This window comes from Hesperophylax consimilis, chromosome 31 (assembly GCF_061612785.1).
Source record: "Hesperophylax consimilis isolate HC1 chromosome 31, BYU_Hcon_1.0, whole genome shotgun sequence".
Classification (NCBI taxonomy): Eukaryota; Metazoa; Arthropoda; class Insecta; order Trichoptera; family Limnephilidae; genus Hesperophylax; species Hesperophylax consimilis.
Window position 1 is genome coordinate 6,107,939 of NC_142866.1, and position 26,004 is coordinate 6,133,942.

The 26,004-nt window shown below is 33.6% G+C and overlaps 1 protein-coding gene across 2 annotated transcripts in view; it reads right to left on the reverse strand.

Annotated features, from left to right (window-relative positions):
• Positions 1 to 3,267: 3,267 nt before the first annotated feature.
• The window catches only part of fax (failed axon connections), a 53,682-nt gene continuing 30,945 nt past the window's right edge, over positions 3,268 to 26,004 (reverse strand). Inside the window, exons 2-6 of one of the 2 annotated variants that reach the window (XM_089649908.1) lie at positions 10,762 to 10,897; positions 8,926 to 9,128; positions 7,819 to 7,956; positions 6,826 to 7,107; positions 3,268 to 6,726 (exon numbers count right to left, since the gene is read on the reverse strand). In XM_089649908.1, the coding sequence (XP_089506034.1) occupies positions 6,637 to 6,726; positions 6,826 to 7,107; positions 7,819 to 7,956; positions 8,926 to 9,128; positions 10,762 to 10,897 (849 nt within the window). In that variant the 3' untranslated portion in view covers positions 3,268 to 6,636. Of the gene's footprint in view, positions 6,727 to 6,825; positions 7,108 to 7,818; positions 7,966 to 8,925; positions 9,129 to 10,761; positions 10,898 to 26,004 lie in introns of both variants that reach the window. The other variant, XM_089649907.1, reaches the window with a different exon arrangement.

Consider the following 26,004-nt stretch of genomic DNA (forward strand, 5'->3'; position numbering starts at 1 on the left):
CATGGGTAAAGCGGTACCTTAACTTGTACCATTCTTGACACCAAATTCGTTTCTTTTTATTATTTTATTCAAACATAAAGCTAACGTAAGAGCCAAGAACGCTTTGTCTTTGACAGATTCCATTTTGCCGCGAGTCACGAAATGACAGGAAAGCATAGAAGTACATATACATAGACCACCACGAAATCACAGGAAGGCGTGGCCATGCTTGACGGAGAGGCTTGATGCGGGCTGTCAAGCCGCTAAGCATAGACAATAATAGACAACAATAGACAACAATAGAAAAAAAAACTACGTGCTTGCGATCAAGCCGCTTGACCGTGTCCAAGTCCCATAAAACTCTAACGCTGATTGTTAAGAGACTGGGACACGGTCAAGCGGCTTGATCGCAAGCACGTAGTTTTTTTGTCTATTGTTGTCTATTGTTGTCTATTATTGTCTATGCTTAGCGGCTTGACAGCCCGCATCAAGCCTCTCCGTCAAGCATGGCCACGCCTTCCTGTGATTTCGTGGTGGTCTATGTATATGTACTTCTATGCCTTCCTGTCATTTCGTGACTCGCGGCAAAATGGAATCTGTCAAAGACAAAGCGTTCTTGGCTCTTACGTTAGCTTTATGTTTGAATAAAATAATAAAAAGAAACGAATTTGGTGTCAAGAATGGTACAAGTTAAGGTACCGCTTTACCCATGAGCATTTGCAAAGTGTATTACAGGCTACAGCTATTTTTTGTATGAATATCTTGTGAAGTATTCATACAAAAAATATGTTTTCTCCATTGAAAATTCAGAAAATTATTTATTCTACAGTTTGATTATTAATGACCTTGAAAACCGCTGTCATAATTATTAAAAAATACTAAAATACTTCCAAAATTTTTAAATTAGATGGATTTCTACAAATTGAACACAAAAACAATAACTAAGTACCTATTTTACAACAATTTTATTCAATTTATATCATTGTTTATGATACGTGATATTTATTTGTCTATTGTCGTTTGTCTATTCCCACAAAAATATAAATTCGCATCAAGCCTCGCCGCAAGCACGTAGAATTGCGCAATGCTTGCAAGCCAGCTTCGGTACACGGTCAAAATGCTTGACACAAAGTGCCATAGACAATAAACTACGTGCTTGCGATCAAGCCGCTTGACCGTGTCCACGTCCCATTACACAATAATTCTAGACGGGTATAATCAAATACAAAAAAGTAATCGGGAATAGCGGGAATAATTTTTAAACAATGAAGCATATTTTGTTTTATCGCTATTGATTTTTGGAATAAAGCCATGTTATGCTTCCATTTCTTGCCAACGTTTTGGGGTAGATGTTGTGTCTATTAAGTCCACTCAGGCAAGGCTACCTAAAACGTTGGCTAGGAGGGCGAAATAAAAAAATAAAAACTATCACGATAGTTAATATTTTCGTCAATGAGAATCTTAAAATATATATCCACATTCTTCTTCTGTTTATGCCATAAAAAGAAAAGATGGAGTAGATAGGTATCATGTTGTACCTTGCTTAAGATATGGTATGGATAGGGTTGTCTTATGGTTGTCTTGTTGCTGCTACCTAATGCTTCCTTTTTCTTCTGTTGTTATATTGTTGCAAAAAAGGCAGCTGTGCAAAAGTTGTATTCTGAGTTCTAGACTTTTCATGTTTATCAACCTAATATAAATTATAAAAAATATACTTATTTAGATTAAAGCATTTATGGATATGCTTAGGATTATAGTTTGCCAACTAGTACATTAAAACAAATACCCATATTTATTTTTTCATTACTACCTATTCGGCTTTACATTGGATTTTCATGTCTACCTTCTTGAAGAAGTGTGTAAAAAATATATTTTTTTAAATTATTGCCAAAATTATTATTAATTATTTAAAAAAATCAAAAACATCAACATTTACGATGTGATTTTTCACAAGGCTGAAAATAAACTTCCTTGCTTCTTCCAGAAAGCAGAACAAAGCTTTTGAACGCAGTACATTCATTTATGACGCAGTATGTCGGGTATCATAAGCAGAACAATGTATTTGCCTCACCCATGCTGTGTTTTTTCTTATGAAACTCGGTACTTATACATCTTATTGCATTACTGAAAAAATAAAAACGGTATGAAGTTTTTGATACTGAAATAAATTTTATAAGTACTTACTGCTATTTGCTTTATTACAAGGGGTAATTCGATATAAAAGATTTCTCTTTCCGCGAGAATAACTAGTATGAAAGGTATAAATAATGTAAAAACTTAATAACCTCAGTTCAACAGTTTATATACTATGGTTCTCCAGCCTCCAGTCTCTGTGCTAGGTAGATACACTTGACCGACGGGAAGTTTCAATCTGGTCAGCAAAGCTTGAAATAATCAAATAATTTTAGCTACCAAAGATTCATAATTTGCCAGCATTTCAGTTGCTTTTTAAGCTCGGCTTATGAGATATTTGCGTATGTCAAGTTGCTCACTCATAGGAGCCCTGATAAGATAAGCCTCGTGATACCATTGAAAAAAGAGTGACATCTTTAGTAAATTTGCTGCAGACATGCTTTTTGAAGTTATTTATAGCTAATTAGCTTTAATATTTCTGGATTTTGCTGAGAAAAAATATGCAAATGGAAAGGAGACAAAACCGCAGCCACCATTCTCGATGTCAGTGAACAATCTTACACTACACGAGAGTTAAATGAATGGGTTAAATTGAATTAAATATAATAAATTTTTATAAGCAATAATTAGTCGCCTGCAATATCAATACAAATGGAAAATATCTCCCGGTGAAAAATATATAATAAGCAGTAATTGTTGATTGAAGTAACAGTACGTATTGAATTATCCAGCGTGTTGGAAATAAACCGACGTGGCTCAGTGGTCCAGAGTATTACAGTATTCCCGTCGGCGGCATTTATTTTTACTCAGGAGATATTTTCAATTTGTATTGATATTGCAGGCGACTAATTATTTATGCTTATAATAATTTATTATCCTTTGTGCTATTCATAAACATAAGTTTATCATTAAAAGAATAATGAATTAAATATGTTTATTGGATAGGGAGAAGTTGGAGTAAGGAAGAAATAAACAATAAGTGATCGTAATTACTTTTATTAGCAATAAAAATTTTGATACACATTTTTATTCCACGCATTTATTTGATAGAAGTTAATAGAGAAAATGACATTAATTGTATTCTGTAAGTATGGCATACCTAAATTATTAGTATATGAGTTCATACATCTATGTATATAATTAAAAAAGAAATAATATTTATTTGATATGGTAAATTTAATAAGTAAAAAATAAAATAAAACATAATTAAAAAGTTAAGCATATAAAAAGAACACTAAGTGAAAATAATTCAATATACATTTTAAACTTGATTTTTTGTAACTTTGTGGTGGAATAGTATTAAAACAACTTTTCTTTGCATTGTTACTTCGAATTGCACTTTATTATTGGTCAAATGAAATCTGTCCTGAACATTGCAGGATTATGATCAAATTCATCTAGCTTCAACCATTAATAGAGTGGTCCTGGCGAAGTAAGGGTGAGTTTAATAAGTTATATAATGAATGCGCCAGCAACATGAGAATGAAATTCTGTTCAAATAAAATGATCCTCCTGTATATATAAAAAAATAATATCATTTGTGAAAAATTTAATTATTAAATTTATTTTACTGGAATAAGTCAACACACACAAATACAATAATAGACATATAACACAACAAAATAAAAGATTTTGAAAATCTTCAACTCGGTAATGAAATATGTACTGAGTTGGAGATGTTGAAATCTTGCTTCAAGTGTACAAAATGCAACGTCATACTCAAATCGATAAAGATATTGTGCATTCATCATATAACTTATTAAACTCACCCTTAATAAGTTATATAATGAATGCACAATATCTTTATCGATTTGAATATGACGTGGCATTTTGTACACTTGAAGCAAGATTTCAACATCTCCAACTCAGTACATATTTCATCTCCAACTCAGTAATGAAATATGTATGTACTGAGTTGGAGATGTTGAAATCTTGCTTCAAGTGTACAAAATGCAACGTCATATTCAAATCGATAAAGATATTGTTGTATCGATTATCATTTATGACTCGGTGAGACCACAAGCGATCAAACATTTAAAAACAAAATATATTTATATATTAAAAATGTTACAATACTATTCTAGTACAGACATGTTAACTCACAAGATTAGTATTTATAATGAGCGTGCAAAACGGATTTTTTAAACAGACCAACAACGTAATTCAGTAGAAGCAAAACAAACATCGGGATTCACAGCATTTGGAAAAGGAATAATTTTAGGAAAAGTCATTATTTTTTCAGAAATTACTAAAAAGAGCCATTTGATTTGAATTTCTTCCATGACGGTGTTAGCAAGGGTAAACAGGGATCAATGCTGCAGACATTTCGGTAAAGCAGCTAAGTTTCAATTATATGTGTGATGAATAAACAAAACTTATGTTAATCCTAACCTTAGCTTCTCTGAGCGGGAGAATAACTACACATTTTACCGTACTTTAGAGTAATTAAAAATGGTTTATCTGAGATGGACATTTCACAAAAAATATTTATTTAAATAGAAATTCAGAAATACTACACATATATATGGGTTTTATAAAATTGGCGTTAATTTTTTTCTTATCATAACTTATTTCCAGTCAGGTGCTTGTTTAATTATAATCTGGAAAAAAATCCATATAAGTAATTGGTGAATTTGTATTTAGAATATCAAAATGTAGGTAGGTATTTTTGATGTGTTTTTTTCAATGGTTATCAAAGTCTTCGTTCTTTTGAAAATTCTGGATATTAACAAAAATGTATTTGAGGTTCAAAGATATAATCTACACACTTTATTATAAAAATCTATTCTACCCATTGCGTCAGAATGTAGAGTTATGTGTCTAAGTAAATCTAGGTTATTTTAGAGATAATATTCGTACACGAGTATGTGCGAATGATTAATCCTAGGTGGCGGCCAAAGGGCATCGCTCTAAACTTGATTAATGGCAGTGTCATGGGGCGCACGTCAAGGTGAGCTCGGGGACTCCAACCTCTATAATAGAAAATTATAAAATTAACAGAACTTACTTTATCCTAAGCTACTGGAGACTAATGGGTTAAGCTACACATGAGGGTACACATACATTTAGAATTAATTATTATGGAAATGGATTCATGAAATTTGGTTGGTTTGAATTGAATGTTGATTATAAAATTGTGGCTGTTAATGAATTTGATAATCACGTTTCCCAAAATGACTTGAAAATTTGACCCATATTCCAAAACCTATGTTTGTCTGTACTGATGAATGATTAAAGATGATAATGATGGCGATGGCGATGGCGATGATAATGATGATGATGATGATGATTATTATGATGATAATGATGATGATAACGATGGTGATGATGATGTTGATGTTGATGATGATGTTGATGTTGATGATGATGTTCATGATGATGATGATGATGATAGTGATAGTGATGATGGTGAATGAAGATAAATGATGATGACAATGATAATTGTTACGAGGATGAAAAGTGCTTGGAAATTATTCAGACCCATCACTTCCAAGTAGATTATCGGAATGATTTGAGTGGAAATTGCAACATCAGGAAGTCTTGTCATCAGGAAGAATGGGAGGGAGATCCAAATATAACATAAACCTAAGAGAATGAGCAGCCAGAGGGTGGCGCACAAATCTCAAGTGTTGGCAGTTGGTGTAGATGGTTGCAGGCGAGCTTGCGCATCGACCTGAAGAAAATAATAATAAACTTACACCTATGTAGTTAGTATATGTATTCATTATGTAGACTTAACTATCAGCATGCAACACACACATATTTATGACAACCTATTTTTATATGCCCAACAAATTATAATAATAATGAAAAAGAACAATGTTCATGTGATGTGTAAGAACTTCAAAATTAATACTAAAAATAAAACTTAAAGTATTAAACATTATTAATTGAATTTATTTGTTCAAAAGGGATAATTATTTAATCATGAATTGAAAAGTGTTGATTTTTAGTATGAAGTACTATATTACCTACTTTAAACATCTAAAGAGTTATTTTTAATCACATTATAATTAATGTACATTGAGAATAGTAATTTATTACCAGTTGAAATGGCGACCTAAGGAATATTTAGCTTATTTCAATAGTAAATGGTTATGTTAAAACTATCAAAATATTTATGAATACAGTCTTAGGAGACACTCAGACTTGGTATTTTTTAATTTTTAAAAATTTTGTAGTAAAATTGGTTTAACGTAAAAAAATACAAAATTCTATCAATTAAAAGGGTAGACTTATAATATAACATTGGTTAAAGTAAACATGATTCTTTAAATATTAATTCTGCAATGATGCGAGAGAAAAAATAAATGCTTATAATAATATGGAATAGCAACAATAATAATCAAAACAGTCCAAAAGTTTCTTTAAATTACATCTTTTCTATATGATTAGATGTTGATATATTATCAATATGAGTATAAAATATAAACAAAGACCTCCAAATGTTTTGCTTCGTGATTCATAAATAAAATACCAATATGACTTTCATTAGTTAAAAGTGTCAATGTTTTAGAAAGCATCTTATTTGGGATCCTTTTCTTTCTCTTTCTCATTGTCTTTTTCCTTATTCTCATCAGCCTCCTTCTCCAACTCCTTTTCCTTTTCTTCAGCCTGGAACAAAGGGATAACGCAAACATTAGGCATTTTTAATGTATATCGTACATAATATGGAACACCCAAAGTTAAGTAATTAAACTCTTTTGGACATACCTTTTCTTTTTCTAAGTCAGCTTCGATGACGGGTGTTGGCTTCTCGGCGGGGTCGGTGCCCTCCTTGCCCTCCTTGACGTCCTTCACGGGCTTGGGCAGGTGCGAGTTGAGGTCGAGCGTGGCGCAGATGTCGTCCCAGTCGGGGAAGCAGCGCTCCTTCATGCGGGACACGTGACCAACGAGGTTGGGGCACTCGCTGCCCATGTAGTCCCGTAGTGAGTACGAGATCTCCTTGTCCATGAAGTGGATCTGGGCGAGGTTGGCGAATGCCACAATGTCGAGCTGCACATAAAACATTACCATTAGAATTCCACCATCCACAAAGCAAATATCACAATTCTTAAAAAAATGAGAGAATTCCAAATGTATTTAATTTAGTAAAATATTTCTCATCTTCCTTTAATTTAAATGACAGTAAAAACGGATTCAATCTGGAGTGTCAATTGGTGCCATATTATTTTGCATCCGATGACTTTATATCGTCGGGTCATATCACTGCTGAGTTCATATATAAGTATGTAACCAAATTATACAATAAAACTTATGAAGGTACATTATTCAGTATCAAAAATTAGTTTTTTTAAAAGACATTTACTTTTCATTGGAACTTCTTATTACTTATACAGGCGTAGTCTTCAAAAATTCATTGGCCTTTTTGGCTTTGGCTTATCAAAAATTTCGATAGAATTATTTATTATTACTTATATGGTCATAAAGCAGAAACATTAGTAACCAGACAACTCAACACACTTTTGAAAAGTGATAAAACAAAATCCGGGTTGAATAGGTTGCGTAGGTTAGTTTTTTCATTGCTTTTAATGACTTTATATCATTTTCTAAAAGTGTGTTGAATTGTCACTGAGTTATTATGCAACCAGAAAAAATATTGTTTGAGTAAGCACCGAGTAAAGAAATTGTTGTAATTCATGAAATATTTGCATGATTACCTGTGTTTTATCTCAATTAAATATGAAATATTGAACAATGACTTACATTGGTGGGTTCGTCCCCGAAGAAGAATGGCTTGTCGGCCAGGATATCAGAGAGGACACGCAGGTCATTGTTGCCAAACTCGGCGATTTCCTCAGGCTTGTGCACTCCTATTCCCTGAGCCTTCACTTTCTTGGTTCCCTGGAACCACTAGATATGTCAAATAAACTATTAATTATTACAACACGTAACATTTATCATGCAATACATACTGTTTACGAACAAGACAAAAACACAAGAATATTTTATCAAAGGGATTTAACTTAAATGAAACTTAATGTACTCCATGAGTTGCCCTTCAAGATCTCTCTTGATTTGCCTGCATACTATCTAATATCATTTCATATCTATAACAAATTATTTCTCGTAATATATCTATGTATCAGTTTTTTATTTTTTATTATAGTGACTATTTAAACATTGTACACACAAAATTTGATAGTTAACCCAATATAATTATTTTGGCCAGTCTGTCTGTGAAAGCATTAATAACACTACATGCATACTGCCTGTGAAAAATCTCTTTCTATTACAAATAATACATGTTTAAAATCTTTACATATTACGTTTGCTTCCGGTGTTTCTTAATTCTGAAGTCGGTACAATTTAATGAACAAAATAGACAAATATATTCACCTGCTAGGCTGTACCTAACTACCCAGTGGCAATGTTTGATGGAATACTTTTTTTTTAAATATATAAAAAAAAAACTTTTTTTAATATCAAAATCTGAATTGTGGCTAAAATCATTAGGATACATGCTGATACACTAACTAACAAACTAACTAACCATCACCCCGTTTCTCCGCAGGGGTAGGCAGAGAGGACGGACCACCAAACAACTCGGTCTTGGCACACACATTAATATAATTTTAGATGATACGATAATCAGACTGTATCGTAAACCACCTATTTTTTGGTAACTAACAATATCTAAATATCCAATCATAACAAGTTTCTACATATATCTACTATTAGGACAAAGAAATTAATTTGATTTTGCAACTAACCCAAAGCTTACTAAAAAAAATTTTTAGAAAATATAATGGTTTCTCAAATACTACATTATTAATAAATTAGTTACATAATAATTGAAAAAAATGTACATACCTTCCGCCCGTAGGAGAATTTAAATAGGAAGTTGAGAATTCCATTGGGGATTCGTGTTCCCAAAGCATGCTGGAGGTTGACTTTGTAACCCTTGATGACACTGTCGGGGTACTTAGAGCGCCACCAGAACACGATCCACACCAGGTGGTTTTCAATCATAGAGATCATGGCGTGGGCCACGTTGCGCTGCTCGGGGGTCAAACCTTAAACAAAACAAAACCATAAATTATTATTTTTTTATTTTTTATTTATTTAATAATTAAACAGTTTACAATGTATAATAATATTTGCTAACAATAATGATATAAAAAAATTAGTTTTCACAATTTTTTTTTTTTAATTTTTGATCCTACTCTTTTATGGAAGCAGGCGCTTGTGTCTAAAAGAGATGCTGAGTATCGAGATGAACATTATTTATGTAAGTATTCTTATTAATAATTTAAGGAGTTAAGAACATTAAAAATATAAATGTATATCAACAACGTACAATTTAACGATTTATAACGTTACATTATTTAATTGACGAATTTCGTTATTTTGATTTTTTTACATTGAAATGTTCTTTGATCGCTTTGAGTAGGGTTTTGTCGTTTTCGATTTTTCTGATATTATCAGGTAGGTTATTAAAGTATTTTTTGGCTAGAAATGTGTAATGATGTTGTGCAAATGAGGTGTTACATTTTTGTATTTGAAATATATGTTTTTGACGAAACAAGTATTATATACCAAGTGAAACAAGTATTCTTTGCCTCTTATATATTTGAAGTAGCAATGAATAAGTCTATAAAAAAAAATTTGAGAGATATGTCATAATCTATAAATCCCTCTGTTAAATGCATTGTTTATAAAAAGAAGGGAGAGGCTAAGATAAAGCTATCAGCGGTACGGTTACATTATCGTATGAATGGTTGACTAGAAGAAAGTATTAACACCAACCATTGAAACAATAAAGGTAAGTAATTTATTTGCAGTTTCCGATAAACGAAAAATTAGGAAGTAGTATGTTGACATTTTTAATAGCTACCATTTATATTTCATAAGTTAAGTTTTGTTAAACAATTAGAATTAATAAATTCATAAAATTAGCATTATCATTGCCTACAGATTTTTTTTTATATTCTCACTATATTTACTAAATGAAAAAGTTTCTTATTTCACACTGTGACATGAAATCATTTGTTCAGAGAGGGTTGGCTGTTTAAAATACATTTATTATGTCATGTCTGTTATTTATTTCGCCGTCTCTTATTATTACATTTTGAAAACACATGATTTTCGAAATAATTTTTGGGTATTAAACTAGTGAAAACACGCAGAATAGTGGATTTAGAAAGAAAATAATATTAAAACACCAATTTTAAACTGATTTAAATCCAAGTTCTTGGATTTTCCTCTGTATTGTACTTTACTTCTGTGTTTTGTTGTGACCAATGTTGGAAAGTCCCCTCCTTCCGGAGGAAGTGAGGAAGATAGTTATTCAGCAGTAGCAGCTGGTGACTTTTGAGTGTACTAGAGTGCTAAGGTAAAAAATAGCATTGTTGATGATGTTGTAGATGAAAATTTTTTTTTTTTCGAAAATTCGGTTTTTTGAACGAAGACTTTCAGGAAAGTTAAGTTTGGCACTGCACCGATTTCCTGAATATTTTCGTACTAAGAACCCAAATTGAAAAAAAAAAAAATTTTCGGCTACAACAACAATAATGTTTTTTTTAGCTCTCAAATGCCACTGCTATTCAAATTTAATCATCAAACAAGGCTAAAGCCATTTCAAGCCACATGTTGATACTGAACGGTGGTATTTCAGAGTATCTACCAATCTAGGTGTGTTTTATTTACCTGCGTCCAAATCCTTTCCGAATTTGTGAGTAAGGTCTTTGATGATGAGAGCGCTGTCAGCGATCTCCTCTCCGTTGAGCTCCACGAATGGTAGCTGGCCCTTGCGCGACCTGAAGCGCATCTTGTGGTCCACATTCTGGAAACAAAGCAACACATATTATATTTACACCGCGATTATAGAAGGGGGATATGCTTTAAAAACATTAGAGAGGTTATCATTCAACAGTGGATGATGATGACATTACTTTTTAGAGGACAATAAGAAATTTGTCAGCAAATTAGCTGTTATCCTAACTAACTAACCAACGATAGACCGCCACACACCTCTGCCTCGGCACACATTCACATATTGTCTCACACATACTCTTCTATTATTCTGACTCTTGACATGACCTGACACAAGTATTTGATATACTTGGTTGTGCCGTGTCTTTCTCAGGCAACACTGATTTCTTCTAACACTAACATCCGCATCATATATTGTCCTTATTCTTTCTTTATTCATCCAATCTACATGCCCAAACCATCCAAACATCCCTTTCTCAATCTTAACCATTATGCGAACATCATTTTTACATTTTTCCGAATCTCCTCATTTTTACCACAGACATACAAAGTTTTAAGGCACATACACCTCAGAGATCTTATTTTTATAACATTCAACCTACTTTCATCCTTCGTCTGCCAGTTCTATGCTTCACTACCCAGCATTGTGGACTACTCCATCGTGACATTTTTTAATTAGTGCCAATCGCTTTCAGTTTTCCATTAATGTAGTTTCCAGTAATTACCCTTTTTTCATAAAATATACTAGTATTCCTGTCAGCTTTCCTATCACTCGTAAACATACTTTCCAAATACACAAACTCATTGACCATTCATCATATTGCACACTGTTTTCGTACTCTCTCTTTCAAACACCATGACTTTAAACTTACCTACTTACAATCATCTCATTTTTCATACCTACCTACTTCGTTCATCACAGTTGCTATCCAATTACCGACCCCCACAACATGGACATCAGGGTTGCCAGTGCAAATATTCTTAAAAAAACCCATAATAGACGATAAAATTCCCCACAAGTTCCTTTATCTTTAAATTGAAATTAGCTCATTTTTAAGTTTTATCTTTCATTAAGGGATTAAAAAATTGTTACGAAGAAAACGAAATTATAGTGCATTCCCACAATTATTGTAAATACATAAATTTTTAATATGGTTGGATATCAAGAAATGCCAAGATTCCAGCATTTTCCCCACAAAAAAGTTCTCCCCGCAAATTACCCAACTCTTGAAAAATTTTATAAATTCCCCGCAATTGGGGCACATTACAAAATGTTTAAAATGAGCACATAAATTTTACTATTTTTTTACCCTGATTGATTTAAAAGTGTGGTAAAGCCGTGGGTAAAAAATTCTTCGGTGAAAGAAAGTACTATAACCAACACTTGACGCGACATATTTTTTATTATTATAATAATTCAACATTTATATTTTATTCCTATTTTTATTATTATCTGTGTATTATTTATTTTTTATACTTCAACTGATTCTCAGAAAAAATATTTTATCATCTCGGAGAAAATCAACAAATATTTCTCAAATGAAATATTTGCAGAACGAAAATAAATAGCTATGAATATAACTTATTCTATTATTTGCCGGTTGTTGGGTTTTAAGTTTGCCGCCTTTTTATGACCCCTCTCCCGCCCCCCAACCACACCCGCCGGAACGAACGCAACAAACTGAATCAGAAGTCCGAAAAATGGATATTTAAAAAAAAGAACCTCCTTAGAAGTAATAACTCTCACGCAAAGTCTTCGCGACAAGTGTAACGGAATTGTTTTCTCAATTTTATGAGATGTATGTCTAATGTCTACTCAGCTTTGGCCGGAATTTGAAATAAAATATAATATAGAGCCTTGTCTGATTCTTCACGGAGAGATGGATATCAAACTTCATGGGTCGTGATGGATTGTCAACTGAAAATAGTTGCCTTGATCAAGAATGATTATTTAAGGCTGTGCAAATTTTATGGTGCAAGTATTCTACGTTTTTGATTCGTCGGACAAATAAACAAAGCTTGCTTTCGTAGCCGAACACGATTTAATTTTGGTAGAGTCTTATTATTTGTTTTTAACACTTTGGTTTACCACTAATGTTTACAATTTTTAAAGAAAGTAAAAAATGTGTAGTAGCATATGGGTTGACTGTACAAGACTGTAGATTAAAGCTACCGGTTCCAAACCGTGTCTTCGACCGATGGGGTGGTTGTGTTGGTGGTGGGGCTATTTACTGCAACTAAAGTATTGCAAAAAAAATTAAAAGTACAAAACACTTCCGTTACATATCAGTACCTACCTGAAAATCCAAAGGTACCTAACTTTAAAAAAAAACTAATATTCGGCAAAAATTAAAAAACTGTAAGGCTTAAATATCATAATGTCGATTTTTAACAAGTAATAACATCAAAATTAAAAATTTAAAAAAATAATTTTCCGTATTGAAATTATCTTAGCGAAAGGGGTTGCATTAAAAATTGAAAAAAAGTGGAAATGGTGGTTGGTACCTTTTGATTTTCAAATAATCTTATGTCAAACCACGAACTTCTTCGAGAACTTTATTTTTTTTAATTTTAGTGTTGTGATAGATATTTTAATCTAAAAAATAAACTCGTAGAAAAATAATTCTCTTGAGAATAAGCTATGTCAAAATTATAAATAATAATGAAACTGGAAATAATTTAAAATCTACAAAAGTATTATTTTGATTAAAGTTGGTGCAGTATTCCATCGAACAATATCATTTATAAATATCTTACAGCTGCAGAAAACGTGAAAATGTATTTATAGAATAATGAATGAATTAGGTGCATTGTTGTTGGCTCGCGTGCCACAGTTTGCTTTGCCCCGATCTAGATGAAAGAAGAACCAACACAGAGACGGCTCGCGGTCCCCCCGCCCGGGCTAGCCCTCATCTCGCCGGCGGTTTCCATGGCGACTGGCTGTATTGATCGGGCTGGGGTAAACGCCCTTGCTCTTCCCCCCCACCGCCTCCCCGGCCGCCCCCTGCACCACCGGCACGGCGCGCTCGCCCCGGAGTGCACCGAATCATCTCGGCGGCGGTAAATTATTGAAAGGGAAACAAACGGGCGGACGAATAAAGCCGGCCAAAATTACACGACCATTCACATAATACATATTATTTTGGTTCATACAATACAAATTATTTATGTTCATACAATACATATTATTTATGTTTATACAAACACAAATAGCAGGCATGCAAGCAAAAATTACTACATCCATTTTTGACGAAATTTAAATTTATAAGTCATTTTATGAATAGAAATATTAAAGCTGCTCGACTGGTAAAAGTCACTTTCTGTACTTATTTAGTTTTTTTTTTACATATCAGATATTTTTTGTTATCATTAATTTACATTCAGTGACTTCTTTGGCAAGCAAACTTCACTTACGGACATAATGATAATTTCGTATCAAATTAAAAAATCCGATTCTAATAATTAACACTTCACTTCTTGGCTGCAAGAAATCTCTAACTCAATTTATCTTCTGAATAATATATAAAAAAATATCGTTGTTAGTCTTGTTAAATAAATAAAAACTTTATTACTATTTTGATATAAGTTATATACCTACACGGATTTTTTAAACATATTTATTTATTTATTACACGCCCTAGCGGGCTTTTCTTTAAAAAAAATACAAGCATTTTGTATCAGAGTAAACACATAAAAATTAATACAAAAAAGAAGAATGTAAACATAATGGCAAAAATGAATCCTCACGCATATGATTGAATTTAAAAGATTCAACAAAACAAAATATTTTTATTTGTGTCTAAAAGAATAAAAGTGATAGAATATACAACATTTATACTGATTAGTTTTCAAATGAAATATATCACCCAGATTAGAATATTTGTTTCCGAGATTGTGAAGTCTCGGAATCGGAGAATTTTGGTAAGCTAGTGTCCTGGTGTTATTGAAGTAAAAAGGTAAGAAATGTCGGCATGATTTTATGGGAACATGGATATTGATACATTGAAGTAATTCGGGACAGTCAATTTTAAAATGTAGTATTCTTTGTAACAGTATTAAATCTGTGCTTATTCTTCTTTCTGAAAGTTTCAATAGAGACATTTTATTTAGCACAAAACGGCGAATATCTCAAAACAGGGTTTTTAAAGGTACAGATTTCTACTTGCACATCCACGATATGTATAATCAAAAAACATTTAATTAGGTATTTATCTATTAGACCGGTCAGATCAGGTTAGGTGTAATTTTCAAAAAAAAAAATAGAAAATATCATTAATATAGGTACCTACAATATATACATAAATATATGAAGAGTTTGCTTAAAAGAGTAATAATTAACTAGTAAAAAGATGTTTTACTTTATTTATAATATACTTTAAGCTAAGTATTATTTATCAATTTTAATATTAATTGTATATATTCAATCTTTAAAAAACAGTTTATTTAAATCAAGTTTTGCTGTGTAATTACTACGCGAGACAGCTGTTTGTCTTCTGAAGGCATTATCAAACTGTTCAGAAGGCGAAACAGTAAATTTCACGCGTAATAATAATTACACAGCAGAACTTGCTTGTAAATAAACTGTTTTTTTATAGATTGAATTTACAAAATAAAAACTTACTAAAAAGATATGTAACAATATTGTAGAAGCACGTTACTAATGCAAAATCGATTCGTTTTCTATTTTTGTTTCGAAATGTATGCATACTCATATTGTAGGTAGGTACGAGAGAAACAACCAGTGCTCGTTATGTGTTTGAAAAGTGAGACGGTTTGTGTCCGAAAAATATCCGGAAAGAACAAAGGATTCACAACTCACTTGTTCACAATATTTAAAATAAGAATGTATATTTTCAAAATGGCCTCACACCAAGAAATAAATAAAATAAGTAACTACATGTGGACATTTTCAATAGGCGGATTAATCTTTCACTTGTACTATCTTGAACATGTATTCAAAATGAACACAATTGGGAACGTTATATTGAGAAAAATTCTTATTTATTTAGCGTTATCGTGATTTTTATGCGTGATTGTAATATTTTTAAACAAACGAAAATAGCAAATCGGTTAAGAGGGGACATCATTTTGGAATTATTCATATGAATTATGTAGGATGTTAGAATATTTGAATACTTATTTTATTGGAAGACCATGAACATCAAAGAAGAAACATATTTGCACGGATAGATAAACCTACGGAATTTTGGTCCGTCCCTACGACTAAAAATGGAATTAAAAAGTTTTTGTAGAAGGTCTCAATCCATCACACTGTGAGTAATCTTTCTCGTGTCTTCTAATAAAGAAATACGACTGTCGCATGACAAGTAGCATGCATTTATTTTTTAAAAGAAAAGATTCGAAAAATAACTCTACCCGGTTTTATTGGGTGAGTGATGTCACCGCCATTACAGTAAACGTGTCTCGTTATTATTCGTCCAATATTGTAACGTTTCCAAGGGCCTCACCCCCTTTCACAACACGAGTAATTCTATACAGTAACGCAGCTATTCAATTACACTTTCGTTTTTAATGATGTCCATCGACACTCCTTACCATTGATACACGTAATAATTCCAATACGCGAGAAATGTATAATACTGTTTGCCCTTTTTTATGATAAATAACATCATTATTTTGTGTGATGGATACTAGTGGATTCTCCATCGAAAGATAAACCAATTTGAAGGCTGAAGCGATCAAACTGATCTAATAAGACAATCCAAGTCATGTTGAAGCCAATTAAACTGAAGCGTAACTCCAACGTTGGCTATGTAAACTTATCAGACATGTTCGCGTTAACAAGTAGCAGGGCTGAGGATTAAAGCCAGTGTTAATAGCTTTTGGGTACCTATACATTATATTTGAACTAGTTAGTTACCCATCAAGCCATTACCCCGCATGGAAAGGAAGTTTTAGAATACTTTCATAACAATCACGTGATCACCATAGGATTAGTCAGAGTGGATGGAGTGAATGGAGCACGCTTTCCAGGTAGACACTTTTTACTGTTTGTTATCTACATACATACAATTTGTCCTCATTCGGACACTTTACATGATTCACTTGATCGTGCTGAAACATCATGGGACTAAATTATGAAAAGTTCTTGGTGATAACCAAGTGTAAGTTATATTTAACCAACATTTGCGGTTGTAGGAACTCGGGAGCGTGGATATCTATATATCTGGTGAGTAAGTAAACGTAGTTCAATAAAAAAATTGTAGGCATTTCCTTTAGTAGATATAGTGTGTAATTATAGATCGCTAATCAAGTTGGCATCCAAGGAATCCGGATTAGCGTCCCATTCATTAGAAGCGTGTGGTCGTGGAATGCGGTTAGGCGCAACAAGATCTCAAACCGTTCCATGAACCACTTATCGGACAAATAATGGCAAACTGACCAACGACTTTAGAGCAGCGATTATCAAGTTGGGAATGTCTGGAAGGACAGACAGACACTGCAATTAGTGAGGCGGGCTGAGCCAAGGAAGTATTGAGTCTGGAATATACTATTCACAAACATCCAAACAAAAATATTACAATAATGTTACGGTAATGTAATACAATATAGAACCTACATAGATAGAATACAAAATGTACCACACAAAACCAACTGCGTGGTTCTTTTCTATATAAACCGTTTGTAAGTGATTTGATAATAGACTGCAAACCATGAATGGCCGCTTTATAGTATTTACTAGTAGTATTACGAAAATAGTAAATCAAGAACCACTTGTAGATCGCAAAACTTCACTGGCTCGCCAAGCCTGGGCTAAGTGCCAATAATAGTAAGCAAGAAAAATACTATGTTATTTGTTATGCGAATAGGTCTGGCAGGCAATATTAAAAGCAACCACGACGAGCCATTGAAATGTATACAAAACAATGCAACGGGTAGCTCGGTAGTTTTGTTTACAAATACCTACACAAGTTAGGTGTTAGATGAAGTTTGGTTTCGTGGTGCATAGCCCACCCGTGTAGGCAAGGAACGGCCCATATCTACGCAGGTGCAGATGTGCAACGCGCCCCCAAATTTAAAGGCAAAATGTTTAGCCAACCCCAAAATATTTCGATTTTTTCGCAAACACGTAAGCAACTTTTACACATCTGTCTACAACGTAATGAAATGTATCTCGATGTTTTTTGGGAACATTTGACATTACTCTGCATCAATTATCAATCGCAAGACCATTTATACATTCCCTCAAGATTAGTAACAGTTTAACGGTTTTATTCCCGACTTCAACAACCGAGTAATTGGTGCGTTCTCACACACCAACGATCGTAAAATGGATTTCGTACATATTTAGAGGTAAGATTATTTATTGCAACCCTCAAAAATTAGGCCACCAGCCGTCACTGGTGCAAACAATTGGGAATGGATGAAGATCACAATAATAGCACATAGGCACACTATTTTGACGGGCCTGTGGTCAAGTATGCCAAGGTGTCTCTCATGCTAAGCATCGCGTGTTCAATCCTACTCCATGATACGCGAATATTTTCAACCCGAACACGAATTATTCAAGTAATAAATAAGCAACTACTAATAATTATGATTCTAATACAAATACTTGATTTTATTTCTCATTTTATCGCCCTAAATCGCGGCTAAATATTCCAAGAGAAATCTCTTGGAATATTTAGCCTGAAAATGTACCTCACTTCAACAAGTTACCTCACGCCAGAGTGAAGTTCTGGAACTCCATGGCTTGAGATGAAATATCCAAATCAATAAATTTGTATTTTCCATTTAAATAGCTTCCAAAAGAAATTGTTTATAGTGGCTTAACTCCAGTTTGTCCAGCCTGCTTGAATACATTTTCTGAGAAATCGGGAGTAAATTATCCCGTAATTATAATTATTCCAGGTGTGCAGAATCTTCGAAAATGCAAATTACTCAATTTTGATGACACATTTATTTTAAAGTAAGTATTTTCCTGTCTGTACTTAGTGTTCGACCAGGTACTTTATCACAAGTATACGGCGACCATCATGCATAAATCTTGAGACAAATATTGACAAGTTTATTCTGATTGTGGATATACAATATATACATATATATTCATATTTAGAATTTATTCCTTATTACGGAAAATTAACATCGGACGCTTTGTCACGACCAAGTTTTCCATTAACTTCCAAGATTGTATTGCAACTATATGACAACTTATATAACGAATACTCTGTTTTTTCTTTTGTCTTGTTTACTTATAAAACGGTTTTTTCTTATTTTTATATGGTACTATGACTGTCAATAACTACTAGTAACTATAACTGTGTAAACAGTACTTGTGCAGTTAATTCTAAATAAATAAATCGCAATGTACTTGTTAAATTACTGTTTTGAATAGGATACATCACATAATAAATATAAAAGTTTTAAGGTTTTTTATATGCAGGTGTGCTGGGGGCAAAGTGCGAAAAATTCGGGAGGTGATTCTACATGGTGGTAGAAGTAAAAACAAAACAAACTTTTTTCGAAAAATATAGAATCACCTCAAGAAGTTAGTGCACTTTACCACGGACACCTTGTATATAGATACTGCGCCCGTCGTACCTGCGCGTTCCATTTAATTAACTAACTAACCATCACGTCGTTTCCCCGCAGGGGTAGGCAGAGAGGACGGACCGCCAAACAACTCGGTCTTGGCACACAATCCTTGTCACATTCACATTCATACAACGTCTTCTATTATTCTGACTCTGGATATGGCCGACTCAAGTATCTGATTCACTTGGTCGTGCCATGTTTTCCTCGGGCGTCCTGAACTTTTTCTCAGGGATCTTATTTCTACAGCATTCAGTCTACTTTCATCCTTTCTCTGCCAGTTCCATGCCTCACTTCCGTACATCAGGGTAGGAACCAGCACTCCATTGTGAACTTCTAGCTTCGGGTCCGTTTATTATTTTTTTTAAATGTGGTCACCCCTAAAGCTTAGTGACCTACACGGTGAACAAAAATATATTACAGTAAATGCGTAAGTAAACAAGTATTAATTAGGGTTTATAATTCTATAAATGCCATGTTATTATTATTATTATTATTAGGTTTTGGAAAATATTAGGACCAAACTAACAAAACATGTAGAATAATAATAATAGTCCCATTTAGTCTATGGTCCCAAAGGGTTAAACGATGTTTAACAAAATGTACTGAAGTGTCTTGTGAAATAAGTACCTACGGTTGTGGTGCAGCCGAGCGTCCGATCCGAGCGATCGGGTGAGCCACTTCGATCTTCACTGTCACAATCACGGTAACACGAGCTTACGATTGAAACACTAATTGTGTCAATGGAATACGAGAAAACGTGTTATGAAATGATTAATGTTCCGTGTGCTGGAGCTAATTTACAGCAGGATCAATAACACGGTTGCAGTCGGCGCTCGCACTCTTGCAGCGAGTTTGCATTTCCTCGCAAACATGCTACATACCGTAAGAAGGCCATTCCGAGCGGTATAATGCAATATTCTAACATGATATTATGCTCACACTTTGATTACTGTCGAATTATAACTAACTAAGGCGGCTCCCTCATTGGCCAGTAAGGAATCGACAAAACCGAGTGATGTAAGACCCCGCACAGAAAAGTCTCACAATGAAATGCGATGCAAACCGTTACCTTACTTAGCGAACTTTACTTTTTTGCGCAGGGTCTTAAGCGTCAGCTACACTACTCGCTTCGACGCTTCGACGAAGTCCTCGACGAAGTTAGCCGAAGTTCGAAGTGCGTGCCCACACACTCGTGCAACTTCGCGAGTAACTCAGTCCAGTCCTTTGACTCGGGCACTATCGTATTCGGTCAACTTCGATCAACTTCGCGAGTAGTGTAGCTGGGCTTTTACAGCTAGCACTCATTTTTTGTCGTTTAATTACCTACCAGTGAGAGAATAGTATAGCAATCACGTCGTTTGCCAGAAGGAATAAAAAAAAAGGTAATTTCAATTTTCTAGGATGAAGCGATATGAACAATTTTTTATGAAAATAATTATCTTTGTTTGATCAGTATTTTAATAAAAAATATAGCTGCGTGTTTCAAAACCGAAGATTCTTTCATTGAGATTCAAAGAACAAAAACGAAATAGTTGCAATTTCACTTTTGTAAAATATAGTACAACCATGATTTAAAAAACACCTAGACTGACAGTTAGATCAGAACACAGGACGAAGCATAAAAACTGCTTGGTTTGCATGCAGGGCCTAGCGGCAAAAAGCCCGCGTAAATGTGTATTGAATTGCAATTATATGAGTGCCGAATGTTTGTCTTGAAAATGTTTGATTAGTTCTTCGCGTGCAGCAATTAGTAAAATAAAACGGTTTCCACTTAAACCGACCTTCCCCCAGATATAGAAGCGCAGGAGCGTGGCGATGAGTTTCCAGCCACATTGACAAGGTTAATATATCCACAGTGGCTAGTTCTTCCAGGATTCATTGATGCCGATAGTTAAACATTTCGTTATTATCGCTACCACTGGAGTATAATAATAGTGAAACTAGTGCCGGAAATGTGATAAATAAACTAAACACATCACTTCACTCGAGGACAAAAACTACTCATTTGTGATATGAACTGTCTGTCATAAATTTTAAAATAATTATTAGAATTGTGTAATGCATTGTTTCGTTGTGTTAGAGTGTGGTGACCGTCATAACAATAGTTAAAATGCATAATAATATGAAGATCTTTTAAAAATAAAAATAAATCTTCACCAATTGAACATAGGTGCGTCCCATGTGCATGCTGATAACTAAAGACTACCGCAATAGAATAAAGAAGAAAACTATAAGTGCCTTAAATACAAATAAACAAATGTCAGAGACTGACTTAGTACCTTTTGGTTCTAGACCATTTAGCTCGCACTCTGTCTCTCTCTTACACTTGCCTGACATTGTATATCACGAAACAATTGATACATTGTAAGCTCTCCGTTTTTCAATTATACATATATAACAGTGAGCAGTTTCAAGGGACCTCCCAACGGTAGCACCATAACTCCCTTATTAAATCCGTTCCTTGACTGGGTATTTGCCGGACATATTTACCAAGTGAACGACACAAAAAATTGAAGTATATAACAAGTATATGACATAAGCATGTGATATAATTCATATTTCCATTCGATATGAAGGGGTGGGGCTCGGTAAATCGACTTGCCTGGTAGACGGGTTTTTCCCTACGCCAATGGTAACACTATTCAACTCTTCACGGAAACCCTATTTAGTTTGATAAAATAATATTGATGATAACCGTACGTACTGTGAATATTATCAATTTACGTAGGTATTATTCTACAAGTAAGAAATAACTTATTTATTTATGATAAATTATGTCACTGTTCATGAAGATAATTTTTCAGTGCAATGTTGAGTCACTGAATATCTAAGGCCTACATAAAGGCAATATTTATAAAACGCAAATGTTTTCCATCGCTTACGGAAAGTAAAAAAATTGTGGCCACGCCCCAATTTTCTATAAATTTTACGAATTATTTTTTTTGCACGGGAGACACGTCTTAAGGCAAACCCCTGCTATGTAATGTACTTTTAAATGACATTTAATGGGCCTATAATAAACTTTCGCCCAGTGCATTGGGCCAACGCGCTGGCCCAACATGTACAACGTTAGCCAGTCAACCCGATTATTGTCGGTTTTCGTGCACACATCAAACGATTTTAGCTAACCCGCCAACAGCGTGCGTTCACACGTTGGCCCTATCTTCAGTTAGCATAACGCGTTTAGCGGAGATGGTAGTGTTGATTATTGTGTGAGTGATTATTTACGTTTACGAATTACGATGATTAATAATCAAACGGGCTGTACAAATAAATTGCCATTTTTGCGATAATTTCCATCTAGATTTGACAACCTCCGTGGTCGAGGGGTACATTCAGAATTGAAACGTGGCTTTAAATGGCTTTGGCCTTGTTTGGTGACTTAGATCTGAATAGCTATGTACTCCCCCGCCTTCCTCTTTTCTATCTCCTTCCCCTCACCGCCACCTTCAGCCTCACAAAATAGCCCAATTGTGGATGCCATAGTCTCACTGGCTCCAGAAGGTTGGGAGCAGTTTAGAGTTGGGCACATTAAAAAATATCAAATGGCCAATGCTGTTTTCATTATTTTTTTTTATTCTTGAAATAAATTACAATAATGAAGTTATATTTATTTTATTTATATGTATACGCATAAATTTTATATAACGGTTTAAAATATGCCATTTTCGGTTTTCCGCCTAAACGACATGATTTTTATTCGTGAACTGGCCAAGAGCGTTGGCGCCAAAGTTGGCGACGGGGTGCACACGTCGGCGAGTTCACGCCAACGTTAGTCCAACGTGTACTAGGTACATTACAGGCAGAAGTTTGTGAGGTCAAACTGGGCAGCGAGTAATGTAGGTTATCTGAAAATCTCTAGAAATCTGTAAAATATGAATCTATGCACGGGGCGGGTTGTTTAATCATTTGGCCAAATTTATAGCCAAAGCTTCTTGTTTATATTCCGACAATAACACATTATTATAACTATTTTTTTAAAATTGTTTGGATTGTGTTTTGCCTTTGCAACTTAACAGCCTGTGCTTATCGTGATTTATTTTTGGAGTATTATGCCGTATTGCGCTTCCTTCTTCTTTAGCCAATGTTTGTCCAACATCAGGACTGTGCATAGTTTTAAAAGATACAACGAAATTCAAAATATGAAGTGCTAGTTGAATACAAATTTGGCAAAAAGATGGAACGAATCGGTCTTATAATAATATTTCTTATAAAAAATATCAAATTGACAAACTTCAATCAGTGTTTAATGCAGCAGCACGGCTCATAACCGGGGTTTCAAAATATTCGCACATTTCAGAACACCTTCGTAACCTTCACTGGCTCAAGTGCCCTGAAAGAATCCAGTACAAACTGTGCTGGATGGTGTTTAAATCCATCAATGAAATGGCCCCACCCTACATCTCTGAACTATGCTTCCCGGAAAACACTGGTCTGAGGCAGTCAACGCTTAGATCAGCAACATCAGCAGCTGTAGGCAGACTGATAGAACCTATGCGCAAGCCAAATACTAAGTTTGGTGATCGCGCTTTCGGAGTATCTGGGCCGAAGGCTTGGAATAAACTCCCTCCGGAACTAAGATCCATAACAAGTCCAACAGAATTCAGGTCTAAACTAAAAACTTACCTTTTTAAGCTGTCGTACCCTTAAATTAAATATACCAATCCTAAGAGAAAGTCCAGTTATATTCAATTTTTCAATTAAGTCCTAAATCCTGTATCTAAATTTCACCAATAAACAATTAGATAATGTTAATTAAGTGTTAATCTCAAGTGACCTACCAGGTAAGTATTGTACTGTATATTTTCTCCATAAATAGTTAAGTAATAACACTGTAGAAATGTATTATAAGTTTGTACAGCGCCCTTGAGGTGTTTTTGCACAAAAACGGCGCTATAAAAGTCATCCAAGTATTATTATTATTAAAAATATGATAACATTATAAAACCGAGACTTTTTATCTTTTTTCCAAATTTATATTTAAGCAAAATCATATATTGAATTCCTTTCTAACTTTTAAAACCAAACACAGATTGTTTACATAATCCAAACCGTTTCAAAAAGTTATAACTGTTTGAATTTGGTAATTTAAAATACGAAGTTTTGTAAGTAAGCGTTTTTGTAAAAGAAGAAGATGGTTTGAAAGATGAGTTTGAGATTAAGAAGTTTTGGTCTAAGACTATTTAACAAAAGTTTTTGTACAAAATGAAAAATATACAAAATGTAACTAAATGTAAGCGTTCAAAAAAAGAAGATGATTTGAATAATGAGTTTGAAATATGTAAACAATAATGTTAGGGGGAGCGCTAATATTAAAAAAAACGATTATAATGAATAGGTGTAAATGAACATATCTAATAAAGCATGACGTATTTAAAATAGAGCAAAAATCTCTCGACTAATGTCTCATGTAATATTTAAAGAAACACTGAATGTTTTCATTCCCATACCATTAAATAACTGAATCAGGTGAAATTCGCAATGCGTGGTTTTAATACAAATTTGGCTAAATGATTAAACAAGCATCATATCAATATGATTTGTTTTACCAAAAATTTGAAGTCCTTAGTGTTGACAGAGCATGCGTCATGTTTATGTTCCGATTAGTTCGAGATAAGCGCTAGCTGCACTCGTTCCCTGTAACCTTAAAACCACCTATCCTCAGAGTTGATTAATTTCTATACCTGTTTATCACTCGTCCCGCTGCTTGCGCCGTGAAGTGCATCATTTGATAGCTGGTAATACCGCAATTCCACATATGTATTGACATTACTCACTGATAGTAATAGTACTGGGATCACTGTTGTATTATTAGTCAATAACTGGGATAGATTAAAATACATGCATTGCACTCCACCCTCCGTTCTCAATGATAATCTATGTTTATTTATCAAGAAATGGAGGAATTATTACTTCATGTATATTTATCCGCATTATCACAAACACACTTGTGATTTAGATTTTGAGTTCCGTTCAACATTTAAAACCGTTTAATTTTATTTTCTTTTAATATTACATTTAGTTACAATAGTGACGTATTGGCCATCTCACTAGGTGTGTAACGCCTGTGTTGAGATGGGAATTTCCAGAGTGGTTGTTAACTAGGTTTTAGTTTACATAATATTGTGAAAATGCCAGATAAAATAGGATCAGTTTTTTTTTTTTTTTAATTATACAATTCAAGAATTAATGTAGAAGATGAAGACAAAGCGATAATAATTTTAAGTAATTAATTAATAAAAATTTAGTTTGACCAAAAGGCATATTATACATATATATACACAGTGGGCACAATTTTTTAATATGTTATGAAATACTTCTAATGTATATTTTTATTGGAGGTAATCAATGATTTTAATTTTAAAGAAAGTTTAGGTTTGTGTGTTTCTAATGTCAATAGGTAGAGAATTGAATATAACATTGTATTTAAAGCTTTTTTTCCATAGGAGGTTTGACAAACTGGGATGTTAAAAGATTTTACATGTGAATGTCTCAAGGCTCTAGTGCTTATTCGTTCTTCATACATATGGATATTTTTAAATTGATGAAGCAGTATAATTTTTTAATATAATTTTTTCAGGTTTGGAACTTAGTGTTTTAAAAATAAAATCAGTATTCGTT